Here is a 13,668-nt window from a genome sequence, read left to right as displayed (position 1 = left end):
TCCGCAAGGAAAGTAATGAAATCGCTCTGAAGGCCACGCGCGAGCGTGAGTTCAAGAATAAGGGACCCCTTCATAAAGGTCGACTTGAGTTTTGGCAAACTCAAATCTAAGATGGCGTTCAGCGCGTCCTTGTGGTTTCGCTGTAAGAGAGACAGTGAAGAAAGTTTCCGGTGCTGCTGCACCCATCACTCAAAGAGCTCAGCATAATCTGCAGCGGTTTCGCCAGGGGCGAGCACCACAGGGATGATCCGCATAGTGGGAACAGTAGCACATTCTTTTTGAGCTCGGAGTCGAGCGCGGTACCGATATGAGATCTTTTGTTGCTTCAAAAAGCGAGCTTGATGAGCTTTCCGCTGATCAAGCTAAGCTTGTGTGGCCCGACTACGTGAACGCCTAACGAATGATTGACCGCGTCTTTCGATTCAGCAGCGGGATCAGCCGAGCGGAAGCCGTTATCCACACGAGAGTCTAAGATCGAACGTGGATACGAGCGCAGGAAAGCCGTCTCTAATTGCTGCGCCTGTTCCTCGTCGAGACGATTGGTAATTATACCACACACATCCGGAAGCCAAGAGGTCGAGGAACGGACATGGTGTACGGACATGGTGTCCGCAAGGTTTGAGATGGGCTCACTTCGCGCCGTTGGCGCACTCCAACTTCCTCGTCATCCCATGCTGGGAAAGGAGTTTCCGACTTCCAGTCGACTTACACCAACTCCTAGACGAGAAAATCCGTTGCCAGGCATGCACGGTGTGTTGCGCTCAGTTGCCGAGGGCTTGGGATGTGCTTCCCGTGAAGCAGCGGACATACTGCTCGGAGATGCACCCTGATGGTGCCCTCTCTACCAGCTAGGCTAGGTTTTTGGATGTCATAGAGACAGGGCTCATTGAGCGGAGAGTGTTTGATTTGTTCCTAACGCGCATTTAGGTGTCTCAGATACGCGAGCCTCGAATGAGGCGACCGTTAAATGTGAACTGGGGATATTTACAATTTTAATGGGAGAGTGTGTAAAGGGTTTACATGTACTCTTGTATGAATGAGGGACTCGCACAAGATTGTGCGAACGTACATAGGTCTGTATTACACAGATTAGAGTTATCACACAGTGGTGTGACCACACCGGAACAATAAGCCACCACGTGGCAGGAATGCCAGTAGTAATGCATATTACTATATTAATCAGCTTCTACTATATTAATTAGGTTTTACTTTATTAATTAAAGAAACCTCGGAGCGCGGCTCTACCGCAACTACAACAGCAAAATACAGTTTTAATTTTGAAGAGATGTGTTCCTTTGCCCTGATTGAGGGTTTTAGTACTTAGAGGTGGCGGATTACGATCCGCTACCCTCGTGCTGGCACTTGGAAAGAACGTAAGGTCGGTGACCTTAGCTCAGCTTCCTCTAAGCAAGGAGCTACGGCAGCCCCGCTACAGGTTCCGTACCCATCATAACAGTTTAAATTTTTTGAGCCTCCTCCAGCCCAACCCATGTCGACAGGGCGTTCACACCACAGGGTTATATTACTGGCCCACTCTAGAGACTATTTTTGGTCTCTTTGCTTCGGTATAGAACCAGGTACCTCCCGGTACCACGAAGTCATGTTCTAGGACGTCTTGAAATTCTGGGGTGTAAAACATGCAGAGTGGGGAAGATGCGTTTTTGAAGTTGCAGTTGACAAGGATGTTCCGAGCTTAACCTTACCGTTGGCCGTGGTGGGCGCTACAAATGGGTACGTGCGCAATTGCTCACGCACAAACTCAGGATGCTCTCGTTTTTATGTTCAAAGATAAATTGTCAATGAGCATATGATCGTCCGTAAATTTGAAGCTTTCAATATAACTTTGAAAATGATAACGTGATGCCGTCATAAAACCATATAACGTGCACTTTTAATTTTCAAAAAAGATTGATGGGTGCTCATGAGCGTTGACATCAATTTGAAAAGCAAGAAGCACATAGCATTTATATCATCAAAAACAAAATTGTAATCAATCGCTTGTAAGTGATTCCTCACTCGATTATTGCCGACCTTTTTGTTGATCTCCTGCTATATCATGCTTGCATTCCACGTTAAAGGCCACATGTCTTAGATTGAATTGATGACATTAATAAGGTGAGGAGGGCTGCTGCAAAGCAGGTCATGTTTTCAGAATACTTCTTTATACTTGGGTTGGTCAGTTCCTGTGAAGAAGGGTGGGACAAGCTCTGATTTCTTCCAAATAGAAAGCCAGCTTCTTAAAGATCAAAATATTTATATTTAGTTTTCGAAATCTGGGCTTAATTTTTCGAACAAATTAATAAAAACAGCCAGCATTGCTGCTACTGGTCAAACAAAAATGCATTCTGTGCTTGGTCTTTGCGGGATATGTCATTGCGTTTGTGCACTGACTTCGCCTTGAGGCCCGCACGACGTTCCACAGTAGACACCAACCCAAGTTTAGCATTTCCGTGCGCTTTTATCTCAAAAATGTCGCGCAAAACTTCATTTTTCACAAGATGAGTCTGAAAGCCTGACTCAAGCACACGACAGAATACGTGCGCTTGGAAAAAGCGACTCCATGTTGATATCGTGAGAGTTTCATTTCTATCTTGCAGCTCCGTAAAAGGTCCGTTTCCCGTATACAGCGTTTCCAAAACGTCTTTCAAAACGGAACGCTGAGACTTTCGATTCTTTTTGCCAATCTTTTTTGCCGACTCTTGCATTAACATCTCAATGCGTGTATCAAGACCGCTGATGACACTATTTGCTGGTTCGTTCGAGTAGGTCCAGCTGACTGCAGTAGTGTATTTAAACTGCACGATAAGTGCCAAGGCCTCACTCGCAGGCAATCGGACAGAGATATTTCTTCCATTTCGAACAAAGTCAGCTAATGCAGCTACGTGACCATAAACAATGGACTGCGCATTATAAACTTTACCAACAATGACTGAAGGCTGAAAGCTACTGACAAGAAAGGCCCAACACTTAATTACCGCAACAATAAGCGTCTCTGAAAACTCATTTCCATCATAACCATCTTCTTCAGCATCATTCGCTGCCACCAAAAACTTGCCCAGTACCTCTAGTAACTCCCACTTGGACTCATCGTCCGAACAACTCACAAAGCAGGCAATACTTAAAGCATACACTGCTTCTATACGCATTGCATCATCATCTCTATCGGTGAAAATTGTTTGCACAGGCTGCAACAAATCATCATAAAGCTTCTGTTCATTTGCACCGAGCGTAATCGCAACCATACTAAGCACTCGAAGTGCCAAGATGCTCGACTCTTTCGCTCGCCTTTTCAGACAACCGAGTATTTGCGGGGCTAAAGTCACCTTTATCTTCTGAATGCGGTCGCTTAAAACTTCAACACGTAACATAGCAAGAATTTTCTCGAGCGCTGTGATCTTTGTTGTGTCTCTCTTCTCTTTCAGCTTCTCAATAGCACCTTCCAGATCATCGTCCGCATTCTCTATCTCGTTCGTATTCTTCCACTTCTTACTTCGTTCCTTCCGTTCATTTTTGTCGCTAGAATTGAGCTCAAGCTGTTGCTGCCGCTCCCATTGTAATGTACCTTCAAGCTCCGACTCAATCGACGAGTCGCCACAATTCGAAATAATGCTGTAATCTATAGAATCATCATCTCTAGCATCACTGTCTTCAGCCAGTGCATCACGCAGCAATTGTCTTCCTGTTTCCGATAGTCGGCGACGCAAATGCGGATGTAATTCCTTAGCGCGCGTCCCTTTCACCATGATCTGCGGTTGAAGCTATATGCAGTATTACTATTCACTTAATATTAAGCTCATCTTAAAACGCTCTGTATTAATACAAGTACTAATTTAACTTTTTCTTGCGGATACGTAGAGGGTGTGCCTCAGTATTAAACACATACTCGTCCAGTGGAATGAGACTTTCGGGTGCTTGAAGTAAATAGTGATACTTAAGCGTCTCGGCTAAAAAAAAACTCTCCATCTTATCTTCCGTTTGAGCAGGAATCTCCGTAACATCCAGAATGGCAGCATAACCGTGCTTGACCTTTGCATGTGTCTCGAGAGCCTGAAAGATGTTCCAGCCAAACTCACGATATTTCGGATTTTTTGTAGCACGATACAAGTAAAAGAGACTCTCGATAGTCTCTGGTCGAAGACGATGCTTTTGATCAGTTGCTTGCATATTTGGAAAACTCACAATATCCGGCGAGAGTTTCGTTCGCTGACGTCGATATAGTTGATAGCAAGTCTCCATAAGCTTTTCTGCAAGTTCGAGGTGTTTGGCATTTTTCACATGATCGTCAGTCTCAAACAACGTTCCTAAAGCCAACATTCCTGGAACAAAACATGTCAAATGATCCATGCTTCGAACGGCCTGCAGTCACGATTAGCAAAATGTCAGCATAAGCCATGAATGTATTTTTTTGCCATATAAAGTACCGATAATGAGGGTAGATTCAGATCTTGCAGAAAGTAGAGATCATCGGGTATAGAGAAAAAAAGCAAAAACTCTTCAATTCCTCTCACTGCATCATCGTACAGCTCGCGTAAATACTTGTCCTCATCACGCTTGGCGCTATAAATGTAAACTTTCAGCAAATATTCGTAGAACGAGTCACCAAGTGCACCAAGAGTGAGTTTGCTATGTTGTGCATCGAACTTTCCGGAAACAGAATCAAAGTGCACGGGAAATAAGCCTGTTTTCTTATGTGATCCTTCACGTTTCACGATGTGGTAAAACGCATCACCCTGATGAATATGTAAGTGATCGTCAGACTTTTATGTAGATAAAGCTCTTCTTCATTAACACACCATTTGAGCGTATTTTGAGTCTCCAGTGATATCAGACAGATACCGAGTCTCAAGCTGAAGTGTGCCGACATCTGCGATATGAGCTCTACACATGTAAAGCATAAGCAAATTGACAATAACAGCTTTAGAATATAAGTAAACATTTCTTACCGGTATGCAGCAAAGTGATTAAAGCTCTTGGCTTTCGTAAATGGATTATATAATGTATAAAAAACACCCTCCTTCTCATTATATGCAGGTGTGAGACGATCCATAAGCTCTACAGCTTTCTCCTTGAAAATAATATCTCCAGAGAGGTCGAATGCGCCTAAAAGGCCACCCACTTCGCGAATGATGGTCTCAAATACCGAAACTGTGTTTTCATCACGACCTAAGTGTGAAAAATCTAAATGATTGGCCACGTAATCTCTAGCACGTTGAAATTCATCTTTAAGGTCCATGATCCAGAGCGTATCAATGCTGTCTACTAAAGTGCAGGCAATATCACCCCAGACTTGGCTATGATTCGAGCCGCGTTTTGGATACAATTCATCACCACCAAATGCGTGTTCCTCGTAATTTCCCCATGCAAACTGCATTGCCTTGCGCACAGCCAAGCGCCTGTTCTCTTGCATTGCAGAAGGAGCTGCAGCGACATCTTTGTCGGGTTCTTCAACGTCCGCCAGCATCCCAATGGCTTTATCGAGCTCTTCCCATGCCGCTGTCCCTCGTGTTGAGTCGTTTGTAGCAATATCCACCTTGTAACGCTGTCCAAGATGGTCATTGCCTCTCAGATGGTCCGATTTTGTAGTGCTGTGTAAGTCAACTGGATTGCTACTTATATCAGTAGTTAAGATCGAATACTGCACCCAAAGGAAGAGCATCAAAAGACACACGCCTCCAAGGAGTCTAATGTATCTCCAATGTTGCAGTCGCTGCAAACGGCTGTTAACCTTAGTGGCATGATTCATTTTGGTAAGAAGGATTCAAAGACAAAATGAATCACTCAAATTCTGAAGGGTCGAATCCTTTGTAATCATCTTCTCATCTCAGTTGACATACTTTATCGTCATTTTGTGCACCGGCTTGTTGACACTTCACAAAAAAAAATCATGCTAGTCAAACTATTTGATTCAAATTATAATATTACCCGCAGTATGGATTATAAAACTGTCGCGAAATAATTCATTTCATGGCACTCATCTCAATCACATGATACTATCTGTAATTGATAGGCTTAAGTTTGATGAATACTATTTCCAAGCACGAAATAAATTTCTTCATTTCAAGTGCAATTGAGTCTACCTGGGTCTATAATGGCTTAAAAACTCACCATAATAGTATCAATTGCCTATTTACCGAGCAGTTGGCGGAGAGCATCTTGCTCCTCTTTAGTTTCGGCTTCAAGAATTTGTCGATTGTCGATAATCTTGAGCAATTCGCCAGTTTTGGTCACTTGTACAATGAGGTACACATACTCGTTCTTCTTCATATTCTTATTCACCTCTGCAAACACGTAGGCATGGCCTGAAGGACCCTTTATGTTATACTTGATACGAAGACGCGGTGTGCCGTCCTTAGCAGTGAGATTTACGTGTTCAATACGATTACGACGACCTTCACGATGACCACCGTGGTCGTGACCATAACCGTGAATTGGCAAACCAAGTCGCGACGTCACCTGGACAAGAAACAATAACTGTGTGATTAATAGACACAAGTTTCAATTTCACAGCACTTACATCCGTATTTTCCGAGAGGAATTCCAGCGATTCGCTGAAGAGACCATTAGGGCTCATGCGGCTGCACAACAAGTAAAAGAATTTTAGATAGTAGAAACATTATAAACTCTGAATGTCAAAGTACTTGGGCAGCAGCTCACGAGCGACAAAGTAGACACCGACGGCACCCAGACCTAGGAGTCCAAGCCAAAAGCCACCAGTGGCTGTAGCCGTTACCTTTTCGTAAGGCGTAAGAACCAAAGCATCTGCAGCTTTCTGTCCTTCTTTTGTGGCCTGATCTGTTATCTGTTGCATCAATGGCAAGTAAGCTGATCGCCAAAGCTTACCCTTTCATCTTCATAAAGTGTAACCTTTTCGGCATTCAATCGAGAGCGTGTGGACCTGAAATTACGGGTAAGGACAATTGGGTAACGATGCATCAGTTTTGGATGCTGTCGCAGCGACTTTTGTGCAGCATGAGTGGCGAAAGAGGGCAGGATACGCAGCATAGTGCGACGAAGTATTTATGAATAGTTTTGATGGTGTGTGCGATTGCGGCCACTGATTGGCGCATACAAATGACTTTATTTGACTTAACTAACATTGTCAATTACTTGTTACATCCAGGGCCACCTGCAATGATACGGCATGCGGTTTTGGGAAAGACTGAAAGAAGATTTGTGGTAATGGACCAAACAAGAGCAAAGACAAATATAACAATAATGGCAATACCACCCCAAAAACATTGTCGGGATCGTTGCTTGAGAGCTTGGGTTTCTCTCTTTTGTCGTGGAAGCAATGGCAGCCACAATAGTGACAATAACTTCATGATGTACGCAATCACAAACGTCCAGGTGACTTGCAAGCGCACATGTTGAGAGTCTCGGATGATATCAGCAACGCCAACGTCAAAAAGCGCATTGACATTCTTCGAAATGCACGAAGCAAACGGACTGGAGAGGTTACTCACCGTCGTCATAAGACCATAAACAGCAGCTTCATTACCGAGATCTGCCAGCTCCACGACTACAAAGGTTGACACAAGAAAATTCATAGCTTGTGGAAGCTCCTCCAGGATCGGTGTACCAAGCCAAAACCACTGGCTGCGCACAACGCCCCAGATCGTCAGCATTCCCACAATGGCGTCCAGAACAATCACTGACACAGTTGTCCATGAAATCACGCGGTGCCAGCTCCAACCTAAACCAATTCTTTTTGTCACATACAAAGCGGCACTAAACACGACAAGTCCAAGCACAGAAAATAAGCTCTCGTTGAGTGGGTGGACGCTTGCCCAGTACCTTTGAATAGGATCACCTGCTGTGACTGTGAAACCATCAAATATGCCGCTGAAAAATCGGTAGGCCAAAATCTGTACCATGGCCGAATTTTGAATTGACATCCATAAACTGTGCATGTATTTACTAAATTGCGGTACACGGTCACCAAACACTGGTTCTTGAACGAACCAGAGTGCTGCAGGAATCGCCACCAAGCTCAGTAACGAGAATATTAACATCAGTTGGCTTATCGTAAGTGACCACGTGAATGAACCTCCATAATCTTTGCCATTCAGACCGAATCCGACCAGCAATGCTGCCAGGATCATCAGAACGCTACGCACAAGGTAGACAGTCGACTGAATGTTCCCGCGTATATTTTCAGGTTCCTGTTGGGCAAACTCCACCACAAGTCCATCAGACGCAACATCAGCAATCATATATCCCACACTGGCTAACATCATAAACACAATATAAAACGATCCTGAGCTTGGTGCATGGACATTCACTCGACCTTGAAGTTCAGCTGGAGATATCTTTGACAAATCTTTACCTCGCAATGACGAGTCCAAGTAGTACGGTGGCTCTTGATCGACAAACACGAGTATGAGCAACATGCTCGAGCAAATGATCCATCCCAAGACCATGTATGCACGACGACGCGAGTGAAAGATAGGAAAACAGTCGGAAACAATGCCAATGAGGACTTTAAATGACCATGGTAGAGAAAGCAGCACGCGTGCTGAGAGCGTCTGGTAGCCGTTCATACGCAAATAATTATTCAGAAATGGATATACAGTGCGCGGTAGTCCGCCGTATAACAAGCCCACAGCTGCATACTGCACTAACAAACCAATGTGGCGCCAGTGGTACAAGTTTGGAGCGTCACCGGATCGAAGTTGCGTTCCTCCGTTTTCATCCTTTTCGATTTTTCGAAATTGAGTACTTTCAGTAAAATTGTCCTCGTCATCATGGCTTGAGACATTCGAGCCGATGTAAGAAAGACGCTCTACACGCAGCACGTCTCGTACAGTGTCTGCACCCCCGACATCCATTGCAATAAGTCACTGCTATGTTGTGACTCTGCATGATGGAAGAAGGCCTCGTCCCAAACTTGACACCTTAACTATTTGATGCTAAGTCCAGTAAAATGATCCTTTGCTTTTGCATACTTACTGCTTGATTACCCCCTTTTAGCATACTTGAGTCGGGTCAAATTCTCCCCACACATAGTCCAACTTCTGCCATCACCATGACGTCCATGTGGTCGTCTTTTACTTATGTCTTGTTGCCACCTGCAGTGGTCTTGTACGTCTTTTTTCCTGACATTTTCTTTGTTGTCGTTTAAATACTAAGATGTGCTTACTAGGTTGCTATTGATGACAATTCCCTTTCCTGGACGCATGCTTAACCGTGGCATTGTCATGCTTGGCGATCTCATTTTTAACATTCGGATCGGCACACTCAGTATCTTTTCTGTGATCACTTTCGTATCCTTCGTAGTGCTTGGAGCGCAAACATACGACCTCCAAAAGCGCTACTCTCTTACTAGCGACCCGCACATTGAGGCACACTACTCTGCGGATCTGCAGAAAAAGGCTTCGCGCTGGCGTTCTGAGCGCAATTGGTGGATTAGCGCGCTCACTTTTACCATCTATTGGTACGTGGAGCAGGAAAGCAGAGCAGACATGTTTAAAGCTAATACCACTTTTGTTCCAGGATGCTACTGCGTTTTCACGCCATGAAAAAAAAATTGCTTATGGTACAGCTCCACGAAGACTAAAGCACGTAGGACCTTTTCATGCTATCACAATTTATTCCATGATTCTTTCGCCGTGCTCATTATGGCAATAGTAAAGTTGTCTGATTCTCTTAAACATAATTACAAAATTTTATACGTAATATCCTGAACTTCAACTTCACGCAAATATTTTAGACGAAATCATGATTTTTGCAAATGACTTCACAAAAATTGCAAGAGGGATAAAATATTCAAGTATTAGCTATGGAATACTCTTTGCTGTGAAGAATGCCGGGATCTTTGGCTGCTTTAATCCCGTCTATAGCTCTCACGTGACCAAGAACCACAGTGATATCGTGCCCACTCTGGTCATGCGCGAAACGGAGACTGCGAGGTGTTGGCACGCGCATAGAGGCTCGCGGTGGAAAAAGGCCGGTTCATCTTCTCCATCTTCCTAACATCACCCTTTACATCACTGACCTGCGAATGGTGTTAACAGTGGCTCCATGGAAGTTGTCTTCAATATTGATGTAGGTGTTGGCATCGAGCCGGTCGGCGAGGTTAAGATGGCGAATGAGAGCGCTGAGCTCGGGAAGATCGTCGGTATTACGCAGTGGTTAACTGAAATGACCAGAGTAGCCAAGGGTGTTGGCACGATGCCTGAATGGCACTAACAGTTCCTTATGGTACATCAGCCCACGCATCAACGGAAAACTTGATCACTGTCAGAACTTCCAGCGTCAAGTGGCTGCAAGAAAGATGTCGTGTTCGGCGGGAAAAGCAACCACGGACATTGGCGAGCTCGTTGCTATCGTGGCAGGACGCATTGTCCACCAGCAGCAGCATTTCATGGTTGTGCATCTTGGAATTGAGGCGTTGGAGCCATATCGAGAAGACAATGTGCATCATCCATGACACCTACTTCGCGTTGAACTGGATACCAACGTGCTCTCTGGTCACTCCCGGGCACAGCGAGGCTTCTTGCTGCTGTGGATGACGACAGGGACCATCTTCTCGGTACCTGCCATATTGTAGCACAGATCAAGAGTAATATTCGCCTTGTTCTTCTTGGTGCCACGGATCTTGCTACAGGCTGGGCAGAGTGCAAAAGAAGAGGCTGGTCTCATCAACATTCGGATGATCCAGTGGTTCATAGTCCTCTATGAGGGTCTATAATTTGCGGCGCTTGTAGCGAGATCCACTGACCTGGATTCGCCTTGTACAGTGCGCTAACGGATGCTGTCACGGCGCTTAAACTTCTGCACCTACGAGTGCGAGACGTATTGCAAATGGTATTGCTCATTCTCCCAGAGAACAAAATCGCTTAAAGCCGCAAGGCTTGGTGCAGCTGCAATGCGCAAAATCCAGCAAGAGCAGCTCCATGTGTGAGAATCGGAGTAGACGCTGGCGTCTCGTGTTCATGTTCAGTAGGGCTGGGGTGGCACCGAGACGACGCGGATAACCGTCGAATGACCAATGGTCTTGCCGAACTCGGATTGTACCTAAGAAGCTAAGTTCTGGTGACGGCGATGAGGATTTTCCTTCACGTAGACGGCCCGCTCGTCAGGATTGTGCGCACCATTATGCGAATAAAGTGACCTGAATTTTTGATACATGTTCCTGCCTCGTATATCGTCCAGCAGTTTTGTTTTACTTGATTTTATATGATATACTTTTTTCTATGCGTGATTTGGTTCTTATATAAAATTTGCTCTAATATGGTGGCTCCTTCTAACGAAAGCAGACTGTGCTAAAATTCCTATCATAAGGCAGGACAACTTTTGCCAAGCTCATTCGTAACAAAGAAGTTACGGCTGTTATCTATAACTAATTTCGACAAACAAATGAACAAACATTTGAACACACCAAATCCAACAACGCCGGTATGATATTATCAAAGCTTTCAAACTTCTCGCACTTTATTCGCGTCCTAGTACAACGTAAATACATACATCTTCGGTGCTCTGTCTTTGTCATGCTGTCAAGAACGCTCTAAGCGCATACTGGAAGATTTCATTACTCAGACTATTGGCATGGCAAACCGCACGACAAACAGGATAAGCTTGCCACGAAATATTACATAAATTTTGCTTAATTAGACCTAACACTTTGAGTTTAATGGCACGAAATTCAATACTGCATAATTTTTGATGCAATTGTGAATATTTATGACTACCGACAAGTTTATTATTATGAGATGAAATCTGTGATACTCGTGGACTGCAAGCCGCATGTCAGAATGTAAATAGAGTTTTAGTATTATATATATTGCAATCGCACATACATATTAGTTTTACAACTACGATATCATACATATAGTACATATATGTGTACACCGCATAAATGCATAGCTAACAAGACATTTCGTTTCCGAGTCATATACGTTTGTTGACGCGATGTCTTTGCTCTCTTAGAATTTTTCATGTCGCGGGTATTCGCACCGCCTTATCATGAGTGCGGTAAAGTAGTGAAGTCTTACCTATCCGTCAACGAAATGAAGAATAAAGAGTGTCCAAGATCCGAGAGCTTTTTAGCATCCGAAATGGCGGTAGGTTCTTCCTCGGAAACGGCTACGACTTGTTGTTATAAACAATGTACGTATAGTTGCGGCTTGCACCAACTCTTGTCCAATCTGTTGATGAAGCGGCGAGTGATACACTGATTTTGGGTCACAGCTTTCAAGCCGGGGGGAGTCTTTGTCACCGTTTAAGTGGTGGTAAATTTTAGATATTACGGGGGGAAAAAGAGGTGTGTACATAGTTTTATATGATCTGCTGGTCAACGCTGTGTGGTTGTAGATCTTAGATTTTTGGAGTACTAAAATTCGTATCCTATGAGCATTCTTCATTTTTTTGAAGGCACTAAGCGTCCAGCCACCACGTAAAGCTGAACAGCAGACAGCTCGCAGAGAACAAGCCTTAGCAAACCCTGCGCCAGCTAGAAATCTGAGGTAACTTGTTTTCATAGAGGAAGAAGGTCGGACAGGTAACGCCTTATACAAGATGTGGCTCGCCATTAAAAATTGTTTGCTCGTAACATGAGCGTCTTCAACTTTTTGACACCGTCTAAAGATCCAAGAATTTTATTGGCGTCGTGCAATAACATTCGACGGACGATTGTCAAAATCAGTAGAGAAGGTATATATCGTTGTGGTTCATTTGGTTCGAGAAAGCTATTTTGCCCCTTCGACTCTTCTGTAATAATAACAGCGCAAAGCACTCTGTTTGTAGACCTAGAGCTGCATCATAGGTATGACCAGGCTGTGATGATGTGAGACCTGGATCAAACGGAAGATGATTAGATTGAATCAGACCTAAGTTCTCTTCCGTTGTAGCTCTTATGATACATGGCTACTTTTTATGACGTCAAATTATAAAGTTATAGTAACTTTGACGCAGGATATGGGAATGATTAAAGTTTTCGTGACATTTATTGCCAGGAGCGATTGGAAGACAGAGGCATTCATATGTCGTGACTTCTTGACGAAATTGTTGATAAAATGCGAATTTACGAGTGTATGAGGCCGAGGTGGGCTCTGATGAGAACGGTCGAGATGACTACCCGATTCTGTAATGCTAATATATATCAAAGACATACGGCGAGTCAATTTAAATGTAGGCAAGCGAACGCTGCAGCCACCCCTAATTTTTGTTCGAGTGTAAAGTCTCGATCTCTGTTGCCATAGCGGTTACTGTTGCCACATCCACAACGGATCTCACGATGATGTCTAGCTCAGTCAGGTCCGGAGATTCTAGCATCTCCGCCTGAAGTAAACAAATCGCATCATCTTTTGCTGCACCGATCATATCAGTGTCAGCCAGCGACCAAGCGTTAGACTCACCACAAGAGCAATTGTTACTTTTTCATGGCTAGCACATTGCGCCAGGCGATCCTGTATCATCTTTTCGACGGTACGTCAGTTTGTTAGAGGCAACGGCGCCAAAGCAACCTTGTCAAACTAGACTTTCAAACACCGATCAGCTTTCGAAGTACACGGTTTCTGATATACTCGCCGACTCACCACGCTCTATATGTGAATGCAGGGCTTCCCTTGCTCGCCGAGCGGAGCAGACACGAAATGACCTTACCACAATTGGTTTCACGATCGTTCTCGGTCGGAACGGCATATCGACACTCTTTGAGCGCCCCCTTAT

General features: G+C 44.3%; 5 protein-coding genes across 5 annotated transcripts; 2 read left to right on the top strand and 3 right to left on the bottom strand.

Annotated features, from left to right (window-relative positions):
- Window positions 1-2,321: 2,321 nt before the first annotated feature.
- On the bottom strand, window positions 2,322-3,743 carry PHALS_08846 (Interferon-related protein PC4 like; the record flags this gene model as incomplete). The annotated part of the gene is made up of 1 exon (XM_024724268.1): window positions 2,322-3,743. One exon carries the CDS (start codon window positions 3,741-3,743, stop codon window positions 2,322-2,324), a length of 1,422 nt encoding a protein of 473 aa, XP_024575162.1.
- An 82-nt stretch (window positions 3,744-3,825) lies between these two features.
- PHALS_08845 (mannosyl-oligosaccharide alpha-) lies at window positions 3,826-5,743 on the bottom strand (the record flags this gene model as incomplete). Its single annotated transcript, XM_024724267.1, has 4 exons — window positions 3,826-4,356; window positions 4,422-4,730; window positions 4,794-4,878; window positions 4,944-5,743. 4 exons carry the CDS (start codon window positions 5,741-5,743, stop codon window positions 3,826-3,828), a joined length of 1,725 nt encoding a protein of 574 aa, XP_024575161.1.
- A 380-nt stretch (window positions 5,744-6,123) lies between these two features.
- On the bottom strand, window positions 6,124-8,828 carry PHALS_08844 (uncharacterized protein; the record flags this gene model as incomplete). The annotated part of the gene is made up of 5 exons (XM_024724266.1): window positions 6,124-6,453; window positions 6,515-6,575; window positions 6,639-6,799; window positions 6,841-6,895; window positions 7,108-8,828. 5 exons carry the CDS (start codon window positions 8,826-8,828, stop codon window positions 6,124-6,126), a joined length of 2,328 nt encoding a protein of 775 aa, XP_024575160.1.
- A 197-nt stretch (window positions 8,829-9,025) lies between these two features.
- PHALS_08843 (conserved hypothetical protein) lies at window positions 9,026-9,556 on the top strand (the record flags this gene model as incomplete). The annotated part of the gene is made up of 3 exons (XM_024724265.1): window positions 9,026-9,081; window positions 9,143-9,433; window positions 9,493-9,556. 3 exons carry the CDS (start codon window positions 9,026-9,028, stop codon window positions 9,554-9,556), a joined length of 411 nt encoding a protein of 136 aa, XP_024575159.1.
- A 2,452-nt stretch (window positions 9,557-12,008) lies between these two features.
- PHALS_08842 (uncharacterized protein) lies at window positions 12,009-12,241 on the top strand (the record flags this gene model as incomplete). The annotated part of the gene is made up of 2 exons (XM_024724264.1): window positions 12,009-12,062; window positions 12,119-12,241. The coding sequence occupies 2 exons, from the start codon at window positions 12,009-12,011 to the stop codon at window positions 12,239-12,241; spliced, it is 177 nt and encodes a 58-aa protein (XP_024575158.1).
- Between the last annotated feature and the right edge of the window lie 1,427 nt (window positions 12,242-13,668).

Source organism: Plasmopara halstedii (assembly GCF_900000015.1).
Source record: "Plasmopara halstedii genome assembly, contig: Scaffold_323, whole genome shotgun sequence".
Taxonomy (NCBI): domain Eukaryota; phylum Oomycota; class Peronosporomycetes; order Peronosporales; family Peronosporaceae; genus Plasmopara; species Plasmopara halstedii.
The sequence above is the reverse complement of the archived record's forward strand: the minus strand, read 5'-3'. Positions and strand labels throughout refer to the sequence as shown.